Source organism: Paramormyrops kingsleyae, chromosome 9, assembly GCF_048594095.1.
Source record: "Paramormyrops kingsleyae isolate MSU_618 chromosome 9, PKINGS_0.4, whole genome shotgun sequence".
Lineage (NCBI taxonomy): Eukaryota > Metazoa > Chordata > Actinopteri > Osteoglossiformes > Mormyridae > Paramormyrops > Paramormyrops kingsleyae.
In genome coordinates this window covers 35,361,424-35,380,032 of record NC_132805.1, presented here as the reverse complement: position 1 = coordinate 35,380,032, position 18,609 = coordinate 35,361,424, and the positions used below count along the sequence as shown (strand labels likewise).

Sequence of the window (18,609 nt, the reverse complement as noted above, 5' to 3'; positions counted from 1 at the left end):
AGCCCCATCAGGTAATTATACCCCGAAAACCTGCTTCTCTAACAGCTCGCCACCCACCACCCCACACAGATGCATACACAGAAGTGTTAGACCACTGAGATTGTGAGGTGACTGAAGCCCCTCTTTGGAAAGTGGGGCATGGCAATCATCTGCAGCACAAAAACCATGCGGTGACCTTCCTTCCTGTCAGGTCCCACCCGCTTGGGTCCGACAGGCAAGCACCCTTACATCACATTCCCAGCACAGGCCACGTTTGTGGAAAGACAAGGTCGGCAGGCTTGTAAAAAGGGCGTGATAAAAACGTCCTGTCCAGTAAAAAACCAGAGCTGCGTGACTGGAAAGTGACATCTCGCGTGTGCCGTCTCAGAAGTCGCTACCTTTTAAAATGACGCGGCACCCCTTTTGCCATCCTCGTTAAAACCTAGACCGCTCTTTCCTCGGCACTGTAAACGCTCTCTCCTTTTTCATCTCCGACTTGTCGCATCGCAAAGCTCTTCCTGCCGTCCAATAAAACACAAGCAGCGCCAGCTGGAGGCGGGGCACAGCACACGCGATCCGGCATCCCAGTGACTCCACACCACGCTTCTCAGAAAGGACATTTTTAGCTCTGTTGAAGCAATTGTTGCAAAACCACAGCAAATTATTTTCTCAGTCTCTGTGTGCCAGGGATTCATTAGTGCTGTCTGAAGCCTAAACGACGGGGTACAGTTAAGTCTCCGTGGCTGTAGCCCCCATGCTACTACACAGCACATTCCCAGAGATATTTGGACACATAGTAGCTTCACAAGCACCACCGCTATTAAACAAGGATCAATAATTCCTGATGTGTTGATTCTGTATTTTTCATCTGAGTATTTTGCCTGCCATTGCAATACCGTCTGTACAGCTTCATCTTCTCACTTTCCCATGGTACTTAAGTAATTAGGTTCACTCTACTCCTTTGAAGGTTGGAATCTTCTGATGGAAGATAGAAATGGGCATAGATACGCTTTGCGAAGCCATTCAAATAGGACTGGGAGTTCTGGGAATTACACACAGCAACACAGGTCCCTGGTATTAAAGCTGACTAACTGTCCGCGTCTAAAGCACATCTGTAACACTACCAGAAAAGGATTCCACCAATAAATGTAAAGTTACAATTTTATAGGACTGTGGTTTTCATATCAATGAGTAAAAGTGGGACTAGAGCGTGTAAAGGGGTGGGGTGGGCGGGCAGGCGGGGGTTAGTTTGAGGGGAGCAGATGGCTAAGCGATTAGAGAGGGAAGAGGAGAGGAAGGCCGGGCCTGGCGCAGCCCCGCAGAGCCGCATTGGGTCCTGAGCCGATGACAAGAGCCGGCGGGCGACTCTGGGGGGTGGGGGGCCGCGGCAGCACGGCGCACGACTCCTCACGTTTCGTCTGGAGGGCCATGGGGGAATCTGAACGCCCCCGCACTGGGAGCCTCTCCAAGAGGGAAACCTTAGACTGCGACGTCAGCCCTCCGTGAGTAAACATGTTTTTCAGGCTCTCTCTGTTCACCCCCCCCCCCTCCCCACCCCCCGGAAATTAATAAAATACACAGGTACATCAAAGGAGCCTGAGATAAGCAATTTGCAAGCTCTTTCTCTCTAGTAATTCTGCAGTATTTGGGGGGATTAAATTCACATGCAGACATAAGCAGAGGTTTTTCGCTTGTACCTGACTTGGTGTATATAGCTTATGGGATGTCACACTGGCTCCCTGTCATACCTTAACAATGGTACAAATGCACAGCCCATTTACCTGCCCAGGTGCCCCCCCTGGCACACATGCCAACAGCACCAACTAGCTGTACAACGCCAGGCCTCATCCCTGGGATCCTGGCCCTGCAGTACTACAGTTCGCCGCACTGGCTAAATGTTACTTGTCACTTTTCACCCCCATATCACATGCTGGTGACTCTGAGCTGCATCACCACACTGACCTTGCATCTAGACGGCACTCAGAAACACGAAGGGTACAGTTTGATACTAGTCAGCCTTCAAACCTGCCTTGACCTGCGTCTCGGTGCTGCGCCTCACTGCTGCGTCCTTACAAAAGACACTGGAAGGTGACACTGCATAGATCCAGCAATATCATTATGAAGTAAATTTATGTAAATGAATGCCTATACAGGAGCATCAAGTCCTTGATAAATGTCCTGTTGTGAAGTCAGTATTTATGCTCTATAAAACCATTCATTTCAGGTTCAGGTTTATTGCTGTTCAAGGTCATGACTAATATTACAGCATTAAAACACTGGAAAGGCTATGAGGACCTATGAGGGTTGGAAACACCCCAGTCTGTTGGTTGGGGGGTGGCTTAGGGGGAGGGACCAACAGAGACTGAACCAATCAAAAAATTTACATTTTTGTATTGTGAGAATGGAAAATGTGACTCATATGTTGAAACCAGAAGCACTTATGAGAATCAACTTTATTTTCCATTTTCTTTTCTTACTATCTATTTGTTTATTTGTGTTGTGAGCCCGACTGCAGCCTGGCTCTGTTCGAGAAGGATAATCTCTTGGTGCTAAAGCTGGAATCCACAGCAGACAAAACTGCCGGCCAAGAACAATCTCCACGTCTGGGTTTGCCTCTGTCCTGACAAGACACCTAGTTTGCCTGTACTATTGGCAATAAGAGTCGAATAGGGGAGCACCCCAAGTAATGTGGTGGGGCAGAGAAGGGTTCTGGGTGGCGATGGGGAAGCACTGTCTGCAGGTCTACTGGCAGGGGGGCAGCAGTGTCCACCATGGACTCAGCGGCACACCAGAAGCCCAGGCACTCGTCCAGCCAAGGCCAGATGTGAAAGTGATCCCACTCATGAGGGAATTCCCTCCCAGTCTGAGCTCGGGCGAAAGGCTTCCCCAGCGGCCCCTCCCCCCTCCCCACCGTCTTCACCCCCGCATGACAGGGAACAGGCTAGGCGAGATGCGCCGGTACGGCTGCTGGATTACAGCCAAGGCGGGGATGGGAGGTAGCGAAGGGCTCAAAGCCATTAAGAAAGCAGCAAACAGAGCCTGCTGGAGAAAGTGGAGGTAGCAGAAAGCAGCACTTTTCCATTCTAATACTTTCTCCCACTATCACCCAGAACAATTCAAGCATGGCTTTATAATCTTATACTCCTACACACATCTCTGTCCTATGACCAAAAACACACTTATAATTTCCTTGATGATTGTTGGATTAGAGAAGATTTAAACTAGAACAGCCATTTTTTTTTCCACGACATTTACTTCACTGCTCACACCTAAAATTAACTGATTGTACGTTAGGACACAAATGTGTCACACTGGGTTTCCTTTAATGGGAGGCGACACTGGCTCTGAGGGACCTGTCTCCAGAATTCCCTTCAGGGAGAGCCACAGGAAAGGCACATGCTCAGCACACAAACAGGCCCGCAGGCAACACCTTCTCTCTGGCCTACAGACATAGGCACACGAATATATGCGTGCATGAACACACGTGTAACACAAACTGACTCTCAGACAGGCTCTGTCTAGTACGTGCATGAAGACACGCACACGCACACACACACACACGCACACAGCACAGACCTGAACTCATTTCTTTGTGAGGACTGGCCATTCATTTTAAAGGGCAGAACCCTAATCCCAGCAATGACAACCTGAACCTTTACCCAGCCCTAAACTTAACAATAAGTGACTAAATAAAATACAAGCTTATTCAGAATTTTGTTTTATGATTGCAGTCGTAGATTTTTATAAAATTGCATTTCCCCTTGTGGGGATTGAATAGATGGCCCCCACACACAGACACACACACACATACACACATGTAGGGTAAACATATCCTTATGGGGACTGCTCATTCATTTCAATGGGAAAAATGCTAACGCTAACTATGACAACCTTAACCCCTACCCTGCCCTAACCATAACCATAAGTAACCTAACAAAATACAAGAGTTTTTGCATTTTTAGTTTTTTCATAGCAGTCACCGATTTTTATAAAATAGAGTTTTCCCTTATGGGGACCAGGAAACCGGTAATGTCCCCATAAGGATAGGTAAACCCGCTCACATACACAGGCATACACACACACACACACATACACACAGACACACTCTTACACCCTAACAGAATGAGAATGATGTTCACACAGAGGCACACAAATAAGAATACATAATAAAGTCAGTTATGTTTATGATCAGTGGATCCTGGTCTGTTGCCACTATGAAATCCTCCTGCATTCTCCATCAGCAAGTCAAGCAATACTACCTCGAGAGAGAGAGAGGGGGAGAGAGAGAGAGGGGGAGAGAGGGAGAGAGAGAGAGAGGGAGAGAGAGGGAGAGAGAGAGGGGGAGAGAGGGAGAGAGAGAGAGGGAGGGGGAGAGAGAGAGAGAGAGGGAGAGAGAGCGGGAACGCCCCTCCCCCAACACCACTCTGCTCAGACTAACACCAGCCCATCATACCTGACCACAGATATTCGCCCCCAATATCCCTTCTCCCCTCCATCAATCTTCTCTGCTTTCCACCATCAAATATATTTCTTTTTCCAGAAGGATCTGAACTGGACTCCTAATTGTGGGCAAATCCGATACGGGTGGCTCAGCGTGCCCCACAAGGCGTCACATTAAATTCATTCTGCTAGCACTCCTGTGGTAGGAGGGAGCCCAGCTACACAGTGGTGCCCTGCTTTGGACAGTGTCAGACTGAAGACGATCAGCACCCCAGCCAGGCAAAGGGGCAGCTTCAGAGAATGAATTCTCCACAATACTGAAAAAATCCATCTGGATTAGTTAGACAAAAATTTGTTACTTGTTTGCTACTTGTGTCGCCATGTTTGTCAAGATCAATGTCAATTAAGTGTTTGTTTCATGGACTAATACTTGATGTGGACAATCCCCCCCCCCAGTACTGGGAATGATGTACTGCAGGGGAGTCTGTTGCTGCTTAAAAATCCTGCAGTCTTGCGGACGTGTTTATTGGAATACATCTTGGAAAATTAGACTGCCTGACCCTTGATTACAGAACTAGGCACGGCAAACCATTCTGCTACAGCCCACAATTAGTGGGCTATTCTGCAAAATGGCATGTTTTATTGGGCTTATTCAAGAAGTTTCCAGGGCAATAGAATTGCAGATTTATGAAATAAAACTTTATTTTATAACAATTAATTTTACCGTTTCACTCATATACTGTAGCATACAGAATACAAGCTCAGTACCTGGGGGCTTTGGAAAGAATTTCAGTATATAATAGAAAAACACAAGCACAAACATAATCTTTATAAAGAATACATCAATAATGCTGGACAGACATGTTGTAATTACAATGGACAACCATTTTTTTTTCAAAAGATTAGCTTCCGAAAAAGGGGACATTATGATAGGTAATTTGAACACAAAAAATTGTGTGAATACAAAAATGATTTCAGATTTGTTGTATCGCATAGGAACTTGGAGAAACGTTAACTTGTATAGAATTTCATTTAGCATGTTTACTTGCATAATGATGCTGACACACTGTATCAGTGCAGTGTTTCCCAACCTGGTCCTCAGGGACCCCCAAACAGGCCACATTTATGCTGCCCTGATACCGCTTATCCAGGGTCGCACTGATCAGCGTCAGCTGCCCTGATACCGCTTATCCAGGGTTGCACTGATCAGCGTCAGCTGCCCTGATATGGCTTATCCAGAGTCGCACTGATCAGTGTCAGCTGCCCTGATACCGCTTATCCAGGGTCGCACTGATCAGCGTCAGCTGCCCTGATACCGCTTATCCAGGGTCGCACTGATCAGCGTCAGCTGCCCTGATACCGCTTATCCAGGGTCGCACTGATCAGCGTCAGCTGCCCTGATACCGCTTATCCAGGGTCGCACTGATCAGCGTCAGCTGCCCTGATACTGCTTATCCAAGGTCACAAGGCCCTAGTAAAACCTGCCGCCATATTTATCACTGACCGCACCAAGATCAGCAGGGAGGAAATACCTGAGCAGGTCCTTTAATTCTGGCTGTGTTATCAGATAAAGATGACCAGACATAAACTGTTCAGCATCTGGATTGGTGTTGTTTTTCACATCTGGCTCATGCATTGTTGCATCTTTGTCTCCCTCATCCATGCTCCATGTCTCTGGTGGCTTCCATACTGGCAAACTATCATCATGCGGCACTGGCCTCATGGCTGAATGCGGACTGGGGTATTCAAAAGATTTAATGCTTTTAGCAGAGAAGCCAGATACATTGGTCAGACAGAAGTAACAGTCGGTCACATGAGCCTCTGCTCGCCATATCACCGGGACTGCAAATGGCATTGACTTCCAAGTACTTCTGAGCAGTGATTGGGTCGTAAAAATATTACAAGGGGGATGATGGGGCAATTTTTTTTTGGGAGTGGGGTGGGGGGGTCCTCATTGGGGCGGGAGTGGGGGGGTATCCCTGATGCTATAATTAGCTGAGCAGTTGAGTAGCCCTGATATAGTCAGTAGATTTACCTTTGAACTGATTTTATAGCCTGTCTACCAGCATCTTCCCTGACTCAGTTTGCCAAGGCATGTGTAAGACAACATTTGCGTAGCACCTGCACAGAGTGCATACCCAGGCGTGCCTGGACTGACCAAAACAACTTGGTGGGTAATATACTACTATACAGAACATAAAAAATAGAAAAAAATAGGTTATATCTATTAAATGGTACACGATAGGAAAAAAACGTGATTTTTGTGATCAGCAACCCACAATTGTTCAAGACGCGAAATCTTCGCTGTTCAGTATTAATTCAGAAAGAATAGCGGCAAAACAAGTTGCGTATTTTTATAACCGAAGAAGAGCACTGGTTTATGAAGCTTTGTCAGACAGGAGGGGGGTGGCGTGGATGGGTGAGAAATATGGAGCAAATACTGCATGTCCGGTACCACGAGGGCTGTCAGTTTGCTGTGAAGGCAAACCAGCCTCAAGAATTTCAATGGCAAGAAACACTGAATGTGCATGGCTGACTTTATTGGTCTAGTGGGTAACAGTGTTAGCCAGAGGAGATATGGAAAAGACCAGCAAGGGGATCACAGGAGAGGGTGGAGGACAAAGCGGGCACTGGGTGGGGCTCCTCTCATGGGGATTTTATCTCAGTATGTGCGAGCTAACAGCGAGTATGGCTCCACTCCAGGTCCCAGTGAGTTAATGAGGCAGTCGCAGCTTGTTGAAGGCCTTCAACACTGGGGCTAACCAGTCAGAATGTCAAGATGCAGAGATCTTTCTAGGGTTCCTTACGGGGCAACATGTGGTGGAAAATTCAAGCTGTGTGTTGTATATTTAAGGGGCATTTCCATGGCAGAATCAGTGTGGAATCTAAGGCCGGTAGCAAGCTCAGGGAAGCCCTCTGGAAAAACAGCAGTGCACACAACCCAAGACTGATGTTAGGAATATCCTGGGAGCATTATCCAGCTGGTTTATTCCACCACAACTTGGCATGAATACATGCTTCAAAGAGGCATTTGGGCTGGCCTCTGTTACATGGATTCCTAATTGTTTCCAATTTTTTAATGCTGTGTAAAACAAACCATAGTACTGTTTGAAATATGTGGCCCGGGTGACTGTTATCCCTCCCCGGTCCCAGGCTGTCCAAGAGTCTCCCTTAAAGTCATGGAAATGTGAAACGCTTTGGTTAAGCGTGAAGGTTTCGTTTCCACCAATCTGGGGAAGCCAGACTGTTTTTCCAGCTTGTCCAATCTGCACTGCTGCACCATGAACAGCACACACACACACACACACACACACACACACACAGAATCTATGTATTCATATCTTCGTGGGGACACTCCATTCAGTTCCATGGGCATAACCCGAATTCCAACTATGCCCTATTAACCTTAACCCCATACCCAGCCCTAACCATAACATGAAGAAACCAAACAAAATACAAGACTCAAGTGTTTTGAGTGCATTCAAAGATTTTTTATAAAACTGAGGTATCCTTATGTGGACCGAAAAAATGTCCCCACAAGGTCAAAAGTTACAGATTTTTATCATATTGTGCGGAAATCTGGTCCCCACATTGTAATAATTAGAAAAACACAGAGCGACAGATGACAGCAAATTGTAATGAGGGACACAGTGGACTTTTGAATCAAATGAAAATCCAAAAATAAGGAATACCCAGAGAGGCACTGCACACTTTTCCTCTGTACTCCTACCATGTACTGAGGAAATTTGCTACACTGACTCCTAACCTGAAATGTCTTGAAAATCTCATGGCAGAAAACTAAATATACTAGGATTAAGAAAGCCATCTGCTAAAGCAAAAATAACCCCTGAAACCTTGCATTAGTTGTCTTTGTGTGCTGGGTTTCTGACTATTGTCCTATATTTGTGAACAATGTTTGGCACACAGTCACTTGTGCTATGACATCTAATTATCCTTAACATGGACATAAGCCAATTTGTCATAAATCTAAAGATTTGCTGCAGAACATCATTTCCGAGTCTCAATCAGAATTAACTCAATTGAGTTGTCTGACTCAGACAGAATCGTATGGTGCTAAATGACTGGGAGTAACGAGAATATGGTGGAAGAATATTTTAAAAATGGAGACTCATTCTGACCACAATGCAACATGTTGTGCGGAAAACCGGATGCTCAGATCTCATTGGTTTGGGTCACTGGTTAACATACCCCTTTCTCTGCTCTAGCAGAAACGCTTCCCTGGGTTAGCCCCTTGCAGGAGTTATGTATTCACAGGTGGAAAGATTTACTGCCTTCCCTTTCCTTTGAGAAAAATAATAAGAAAAAGGAAAAACAAAAAAATACCCGAGAGCGCAGAGAGCCATTGTCACGTGCCTACACATCGCAGCCTTGGCCTTTGCCTCACGCTGCCGCTCTAGAACTAATCAAGGAAATTGCTATTTGTAAACTTCTAACATCAGTCATTTTGGATCGGTCAACATCTCCTTCCTATCCAGAGGGAAATGAAGGGTGAAAAAAAGAAGAAGAAAAAAAGTCCAAACAAATGTTCCAGCTCAAGAGAAACTGCACATGCCCTGTTTGTGATTCATTCCTCAGCTTGTGGCAAGCGTCAGCGAACAGGCAATGGAAACTCTGCAAATGTAAATACGTTTGGTTAAAAATATAGTGCCTTAATGCGCACCACATGTGCCTCGCTGGCTGGATGGGGAATATTTTGACGGTGAAGAGAGTGAGAGAGAGACAGTGAGTGCACACAGAAAGACTGGAGACACACGACTGAAGGAGCGCCACAGCAGCGGAGGTCGTCCTAGGCTAAGGGTCTACCTTGGGCCTTTTCCAGGAACAGCACCTTGGAGTCCGGCAGGAAGTTGTGTCCGCTTAGAAGCATCTTCTTGCCCCCAGTGGCCACGCAGCTGTCCACGTTCTGCTTCTCCACAAGCGGCAGCTCCTGGGCCGACCTCTGGGCTGCATGGATGTGGGGGTGGGACACTTCCTCAGTGCTCTGTGGTTCAGAACCGGCTCCCCATTCGCCCCCGTGCCTCCAGGCCACATGAACCATACATCTGGAAAGATCCCTCCCCCAACTGCCATCTTTCCTTTCTCTTTGAAAGACAGCAATGCTTTTTAATTTGAAACACTGTTCATAAAGTAGTGATTTATGGTAAATGTTTATTACAATCCAAAGTAAATGAGAAGAATGTACTGATACTAATCACCTCTAGTGCACTTTTCTAAAGAACTATCCACAAAACGCTAAACTGCAATGTGATGAGATTACTTTCAAGATCATGCTGATTAAAGCCTTCTCAGTGGAAAATATTTGTGGAAGTTTATCGTTAGCTAATAACCCGCTTTTTTGTTCCTTCACGGAGCAAAATGGGGGTGCACATTTTTGGTGTTTCAACCTCAGTCCTTCCTCTTATTTGTCACAAGGTAAAACATAAATTCACTTTGTACCCATAAATCAAATGCACTCTCTCATTCGATGAGAAACTAAAAATGGCCAGAAAGCCTCAGACAGTAGGAAGCCCACTGGCATGATCCAAATGCGTGACTTGGACCTCTAAAGCAAAGCTGCCCCTGTCCCATATGTCAGCAGAGGTTATGCTGCTTTAAATCAAGAGCATCAACAACTCCTGCACGCTGGCGCTCACTCCGATGGATTTCTCTGGCCTAACCAATCAGGTTCCTAGTCTCGTTTTTATATCTGTTACTCTGTGATTGAAGGAAAAAAAATGGCTGCAGTCAATACCGGTACTTCACAATGTCATTTAGGAGAATCCTAAATGATCCTTAAATAGCGGCTCTAGTTAAGAGTAAGCGTGACTCTCTTTCTGGCCCTGCACATAAACTTCACACGTAGGCAAGGGCAAGATGCATGTTGCTATATGAAGGCTGTACAGAAGAAAACACTGCTTGGAGTGCGCTTCTGCAGTTGTGTATTTATTCCAGAAGCTGTTACTTTTATGGAAACGTGTATCGTGTCCCACATAAGTAATACGGTTAACCGGTAGTAGCAAGTACGATATTAAGCAAACATGGTATTTTATCTCCCCAGTCATATATCTGGGTATACAAATGGGGAAAACTCATTCCTTGTGTAAAAACATCAGCTAGGCACAGAAATAATGATATTATCAGAATAAATCTTCTGCTGTTCGGCACGGCGCACTCACAGCACTCGATGGGATTGGAAGCCGCCTGCAGCGACACGGTGCGGCCGCTGGCCTGCTCGATGTGCACCCGGAAGACCATCCTCACGCGCGTGTTCTTGCGCCCGATGTCCGTCTCGCCCTTCCGCAGCTCGATGTCGGAGTTGCGCAGTTTAAGGATCCCTGCGCAGTCGATTCTGCCGCACAGATTCAGGGAGCCCATTAAGGCTGTACACAATGCCAATGAAAGTAACCAGCACATCTTCAAAAATGTGCATAAAAAAAAGAGCAAGTGGACATTATGCACATTTCACATGTCTTGTGAAAAGAGGCCAGGCGTTTCCTGTAGACCTCTGTATTTCAGGGTTTCTGACCTAGTTAATTCACTTGGTCCATATTAAAGTCAAATCAAAACTATTAAGCAGGTATTCGGGGGCAGTCCAGTGCAAAACCCGCGTAGGCACATGGTGAATTCCCCTATCAGGGAATACCCAAGCAAGGACATTACACTGTGCATTAATGCTTCTACCTCAGCCTGAATTCAAAAAGTAGGTTTAACTGTCAATGAGGCTTTTCCTTAACATGGAAAAACTTCACCTTACAGATGCTAAGCTGCCTCTTACAAATTACTCACAGCTATACCAAGCTTCATAAAGTGTTCTAGAAAGGAAAGACATTTCCCTGGTGTAGTGATATGTACAGACCTGGTGCCAGCCACACTGGCAGCTCTGGCTTTGAGGGATATAGGTTCTATCCAAATCTTTCTGAAAATGTTGCTTTTGTAATTAATTACTTGATACTTAAGTTCTAATGGTGCACAAAAGAATCCCTGGAGGGCATTCTGCACCCTGGGTGTCTCTGTGAGTTGGTCCAGCGGAGGATCCCGCTGGCTGCCACTGCTGCTCCTAACGCCCTCCTGCTGCTCCTAACGCCCTCCTGCTGCTCCTAACGCCCTCCTTCACCCCCCTGCCGGCCCTCTGCATTGTTAAAGTGATGCTTGACACTTTTAACATCTCAGACATTAGCAGTTCCCCCCCCCATAGCCCACGCTGCTGTTAGCTTCGCTCTGGTTTTGTCAGGGGATTTTCCTCAGCGCGGATTTGCAGTGGAAAATGCTTCGGTTCTCTGACCGGCAGCTGATGAAATTGCATAAAAACAAGTTGGCCGGTAAAAGTTATAAAAAATAAAACTGAATACTTTCAGGATATGGCTTGGCATGTGGTTTATGTTATTTAACATTCTGACTTCTCAGGCACAACTGTTGGAACATGGTAAATGTCAAGATTTTCTACAAATTAATTTCTCCTCAATTTGAACTTTTCCAACAAAGAAATCAACTGAGAACTAGTTGCAACGTGTTGTATGATACACATTCTCATGGAAGTAATTTAGTTGCATATATGTAGCAAGAGCCAGCAAAGTTTCTCTGGGCAAAAATTTAATCTGAGTGAAAGAAATGTATAGAAAATCATTAGGACTTATTGGCTGAGATCGAAAAGCTTTTAAACATCTTTTCCGTTTATTGCGTATATTTTACCGGTTTTGGTCATAGTCATGGAAAACAAACAGGAAATACATGGAAAGCAAAACTGCAAGGGGCAGACTGGCCTAATTGATGATGCAGTCTGATGGTAATAACACAAGAGGCCAAGTTGAGAGCTGTAGTTACAGTAGGAGGCTGAGCATCAGGATGCCATCGCACCAGCCAAGCAATGGTCCAGTCAGCAGGCCTCAGGATACCACAACCTTTCCAGGCCAGAACTCAGAGAAGCTCCACATTCACCCTTCATTTTGCTCAGCTTTAGGTTTTGACAACTCTGTTATCAAATTTAGTTTCCTGAAAGTAAACTGGCAAGCAGAGAAATGCATTCAAACTATACTAGACATCACACACAGCACAGGTCAACAGACTGTGAGTAGTCAGCATGTCCTGAATATAGTTTTGCTAAGGAAATTATAACAGGTAGTGTACTGGATATGGATAACAGCTGCTCACACCCAGAACCTTTTACAAAATCATAAAATGCTGTGAAAATGTTCTATCACTTTCTAGCAGACAAATGATGAGGCTCTCGTTCACCCCTGGTCATGTCAAACACCATCTGGTTAAGCCATATACATACACTAAAACTGAATCTCAAAAGTCAATGGATACATTCCCGCCAATCTCATAATCTGAGTTATTTGCATGGCCCAAAATACTGTTAATTAACCCATTTATCTTCAATTTATTTCTATGTAATGGGCTTCCCTAAAAAGTTGCCTCTGATCACTATACATATTTAAACACCAGTAGAAAGCCAATGAAAAATGGAGTAGAACAACAAAAAATACTAACTATAAAGTTGAATTAGATTTTTAGGTAACGCTTTACATTAAGTGCACCTTCATAATGCATTCATAAGCAGGTTGCAAGTACACCTTAACATCCTAATATCCCTTAACAGGTTTAATACATATTAATAAGGAACATTGCATGATTATATAATTATAATGTTTGTTATCAATGTATATTACAGCTGGTAAGGGGTTAGGATGTTAAGGTATACATACATGATGTTTCTGAATGTTTTATGAATACTTAATGAATACATTATGAAGGTATTCTGAACGTTTTATGAATGAAATAAAAAAGCATTATGAAGGTGCAGTTAATGCAAAGCGTTACTGATTTTTATTTGTAAAAAAAATGGAGAAAACTTCAACTGCATAACTGAGCAAGGAGCTCATGGATCAGGTCATGGCTGAGTTAGGCACTCTTTGCTAACAACGCCTGGCCACCATCCCCATTTAGCCACGCTGGGATTTCTGGGCTGAAGACCTACCCCACAGAGCCATGGTGAGACGTACCTACACCTATCTAACAAGCCCTGTGGGGTCTCCTAGGAGCACCTCGGGGACTCCAACTTCCGAATCAGCAAGCAGGAGGCAAAAAGGTTTGTGTTGTCTTCCAGGCACCAGGTGACACAACAGAAGCAGATGGTACCGGTGATGCCAATGCCTCACCATTTCAGACAGGGAGAAGGTGCGTGTCGCATGCACCTCAACAGTGGGCAAAATAAATAACTGAAGATGGACCTCCCAGTTCATGGTCAATGATGCTGAAATGTTGCACTATGGCCAACAGTCTTAATTATCCCCATTTCTAAAATTCTTACCTATAATAATAGATACTGCATTGATCCCCATGGGGAAATTGTCTTTATGCCTCCCTGAACTTGCTCTTTGTAGAGTAAGCTGTCTGTGAAGGGCAGCCACCTGTGGGGGCACCCAGGGAGCTAGGGGTTAAGGACCTTGCTCAAGGACCCACAGACACACTGAGGCTGGGTTTGAACCAATGACCTTCTGATTACAGGCACACAGGCTTAGCCCACTGAGCCACATACTGCCCCAAATTTGCCCAAAGTTAACAAATAAAGAGTAGCCAGAGAGCAGAAGCAGAACTGACCTAACAAGACAGGCTTGTAGGTGGCCACAAAAGACAAAGAGCAGGTGAGTGAGTGGATAATGGAAAAGGGAGGACTGACAGGCCAATCACAAGCTTTGGAAGGGAAGACGAGCAGCAGGGGGAGGAGCATACACTCACATGGCGCGCATGTTGTTCTCTGGGAGCAGGGGAATCTCCAGCACCTTGGTGTTAGACTGCATGACCTCATGGCTGGAGGTGGACACGGTCTTGCCAGTGATACGGTGCACCTGGTAGAAGGCGTGCGGACGCAGCAGGCGGTCATCAGCCGTGCCGATGAAGAGCTGCAGCGTGAGGGGCTCATTCTCCATGTAGCCGTAGAGCTGGGGGGGGGGGCAGAGAGACTGTCAATTTGCTTTGCTTTTAGCTACTTATTCCAGGCTACAACATCAGGCGGACAAAGAGTCATCTGAGGTATTGGTCAGCTTCCATGGCGTGACATGTCATTTAGGCTCGCTGCTCTGATGCAAAGACACCCAGGACCACGAATCCCTAATAGCAAGATTTTAAGTGCAAGACCTCTACATTTCAAATTCTTGTTTTTTAAATTTTATTATTAAGTAGTTGGTTACTTTTCATTAAGTAAGCATTTCTTAACATATTTTGGATAGCATGATGCACGTACAAGCAAAGCCATTCAGAAATTCTGCATTCTTTTATGAAATAGTAATTTTATCAGGTGTCAAAACTTTACCTTAACAAAATGTACTGTCCACATTAAAATTTTCAATTAAATGATTAAATAAACATGTTCAGAGATTATTGGATTTTATTCACATTTAATTTAAAAAATCAAAACATAAAATATCACAAAAAAATAACTTGGTTGGTCTTGGTTATCAATAACGTCTAATACGAAAAGGCCAGATCTGATGAAAAAATATGTTAAGGTGAAATTTCAGTAAAGGATAGGCAGTCTGATTATTTTCCTTATTGAACCCATAAAAGGGTTTTTACTGGAGTACATTTCTAACCATTTCCATAGAATATATTTTGGTATTAAAATAATAATAATAATAATAATAATAATCATAATCATCATCATCATCATCATCATCTCAGGGCAAGTGATAATGTTCAGTTCTTTATCCACTTCACCACCGGCCACTGCCAAGCCAGACTTCTCAGCCTCTAAGTGCCTGAATGTGTCCATGAAATACTGCACTGTGAAGTGCAGTACGCCTAGGATGTAGCTGGAACAAGGCTAACACGTATATTCTCTGAATAAATCAAAATTTTAAAAAGACAAGTCTGATTGTGCGAGTTTGCAAACCACCAGAAAGAGGGACTGACAGCCTTTTACTGTCTCTGCTGTGCTCCACTTTTGCTTTACTCACAAACGCCTAATGTGGAAATTCCCACTGACCATAAAAACTTTCAATTACATATCTGGCCAGTTTATCACTTTCAACTGTAGATACATGACTATTGTGTGGGTGTATGGGGACACAATTTGAGAAAAACAGACAACATCTTTTACCAACTTCATTCAGACAAATGAAGGTATCAGGAGTTTCCTATCTTTTTAGTTTTTATCATTTCAGCTGGAATGGAGTTAGGAATCAGTAAGCCTGGTAAAAAAAGAAAAACAAGAAAAACAAACCCCAAAGCCCCAAAAAAGCAAAACAAACACAGCAATACAATTGTGGGTGTGTGTATATCTGTGCACATTCGGTGCTATTAAAACAGCCTTTCACAGTGTATGCTGGGAAAATATCACTCCCAGTGCTGTCCTGCATTCCACTCCAGCTCTGGAATGCTCTTCAGGCTGCTGAAGTATGTCCCCTGCTCGTTCCGTCACCACAGCCTTTCCGGAACACCCTGGCCATGACCGGCATCTGCTTACGCCACGGCAGACATGTCCATGCCAATTACGAGACTCGGATCAGGCTGGCAAAACATAAAAGTGTATTTAGGGCACAGTCCACCAACCGGACCAGTTTTCCTTATGTCCTGTGACCCTGCCCACCCGCTTTCATTGGCTCGGTATTAGTTCCACTGCAGGCTCCGCCTTTCTCCAGGTTGACTTGCATGTTCCATTATTTCTGTTTCAGCCATTATCTGAAATACTATTTCATCTACTTGCTGTGAAACAGCAATAAATGGATAATAGATCTTTAAACCAGGTGGAACCTGTGGCTTGCCATCTTTGGAATCCCTTCAGTCTCTAAAGTTTGGCTGAAGCTGCAGAGTTCGAGCGATTCCCCACACCGTTGTGGAAGGAGCAGCTGGTGGAAACCCGCTGGGTGTGGTGAACGAAAGCAGAATGGACTTGGCGGGATGATCACATTTACCGTAAAGCGAACCCCAGAGGGCACCGCGAGATTGCCAGTGGGTGGAGCGCCGGACAGGATTGGGTCCGATATCCCTGCCTACGGTCGTCCCAGCACACATGTGTGGGCCGTCAGGAAGCTGTTGTGGAGCCAAGAAACCCGGTGGTACACTAGGAACATTCGACAAGTGAAACAAACTCCGCCGCGGGCAAAAGAATAAAAAAACAGACAGGTCTTTGACCACAGCCTGGGGCTGAATTAGGGAAGAGAGTGAATGGTGTCCATCCGAAAATTCCTACAAATAACTTGTGGGTTATCTTCCAGTACATCTGTCTATTTTAAACACCTATCTCACTGAGTTTAACTCATGACCGAGTGAAAACAGTAATTCTGTCAAACAAAATAAAGCCCCTGTTTATATAACAGATTGAGTCATAAAACAGAGCCCAGACCACATGTAACCTATGACACGCTCAGATGAATGGATTTTTAATTACCCTTGCATGGGGTTAAGAGAGAGGGCGAGTCTGGGAGCAGGGCAGTGAGGTGAAACACTGAAACTCACAATCATCGCTTCTGCAGTTCAAGATGTTGAAAGTTTTTATACCTGAACGATTACAGTGATGCTTCTTAATTGTCCGTCAATGTTCATGGACCCACAATTAATCAAAGCTTAACAAAGTCACCATCACAGCAAACAAAGCAAGGAACTCATTTTTGAAAAAGAAGTGATGTAATTAAAGTGTGCACCGATTGGTTGCCGTGCATGCCTGTCAAGCTACTTGCGAATGCTGGCTGTCATGGGGTGACAGACAGCCCTGGAACTGTGAGACCTCGCCCACTCAGAAATGCATGGCAGTCCTTTGAATACCAAATTGTTTGCAAACACAACACAGCAGCCACTCATCTCAGACTATGGACAGATGTTGTCTTGTAAAGTAATTGATGAAAAAAATGACCGTAACATTTCCTTCTTTCCCGCTCCTATATAAGGCTTATACAGGCTGCAGCCACAGCCACAGGTGCTGACCATCAGTGATTTAGCTTGAGGTCAAGGTCTTCTTGGATGCCTGGAGGCCCATGAGTGTGATTTATTTGTGCTTCAGTTCACAGCCTGGGTTGTTTCACCCCACTCACCGTATCGCCATGTGGGCACGTGTGCGGCCCCAGCTGCTAATGGTGGCTAACCAGTCGCCCACAGCACATTTCATTACGCTTGCAAGGGATCCAAAGAGACCCGGATATGACTTTGCTCAGCAAATAAACTAAAGGATGAAAACACCGGGTTGTATGATCTTCGTATTTTTTCATGCTGCAAGGTGGCAGAAGCCTGTGAGTGGCCTGACCCTGCGCCCCTTCATTTTCACTTTTGTTTTTCAACCTGAAACGGGGCCGGGGGGGAGGGGGGGGGGCAGGGGGTTACTTGTGACTTCTGGTCTGTGGATGATTTGAAACTGGGGTGACCTCATCCACGGCAGAAAGTGATTAATGAGACTAGGCTACCCTTGGTGAAGTCTGGCCCTCCTGACCGAAGAGGAACAATTGCCTTCTCTAGGGACTTCCCCAAATTCATCAACCATATGTCTTCCCTGATAGCGGCTCCTCTCTGCTCCAAATTCTGCAGAAGTTTAACATTGCAGTCTGCATATTTCACAGAGATTAACTTCATCTGCTAACATAAAATAAAATTGCCTGCTACTGTTCACCTACTTGAAGCAATGGTGACTATAATCGGCTAGACTGTCTGAAATTATACAGTTTTAAACGTATCCTGTACACATTGGTCAAAGTCAGCTTTTTCTACCAAAGATGTTCTCTAGCAACCAGTATAATCAGGGCTGAATATTTCCAACTTTTTTGCATTTTGATTCTGCCAGTATAAAGACACTGAGCAGCTCTCACAATGACAGCACAAACGTATCAATTCCAACATCTCACAACCACTGCTGGCACTGCCACAGCTCACAATCACTACTGGCACTGCCACAGCTCACAATCACTACTGGCACTGCCACAGCTCACAACCACTGCTGGCACTGCCACAGCTCACAATCACTACTGGCACTGCCACAGCTCACAACCACTGCTGGCACTGCCACAGCTCACAATCACTACTGGCACTGTCACAGCTCACAATCACTACTGGCACTGTCACAGCTCACAATCACTACTGGCACTGCCACAGCTCACAACCACTGCTGGCACTGCCACAGCTCACAATCACTACTGGCACTGCCACAGCTCACAATCACTACTGGCACTGCCACAGCTCACAACCACTGCTGGCACTGCCACAGCT

The 18,609-nt window shown here is 45.1% G+C and overlaps 1 protein-coding gene across 5 annotated transcripts in view; it reads right to left on the bottom strand.

Annotated features, from left to right (window-relative positions):
• Positions 1–18,609, bottom strand: part of LOC111845775 (nuclear factor of activated T-cells, cytoplasmic 1-like) — a 63,768-nt gene that overhangs the window by 32,145 nt on the left and 13,014 nt on the right. For all 5 annotated transcript variants that reach the window (XM_023815444.2, XM_072716894.1, XM_072716893.1 and 2 more), the window contains 3 exons: positions 14,158–14,360; positions 10,596–10,768; positions 9,244–9,384 (listed from right to left, as the gene is read on the bottom strand). In XM_023815444.2, coding sequence (XP_023671212.1) covers positions 9,244–9,384; positions 10,596–10,768; positions 14,158–14,360 — 517 coding nt within the window. The remainder of the gene's footprint in view (positions 1–9,243; positions 9,385–10,595; positions 10,769–14,157; positions 14,361–18,609) is intronic.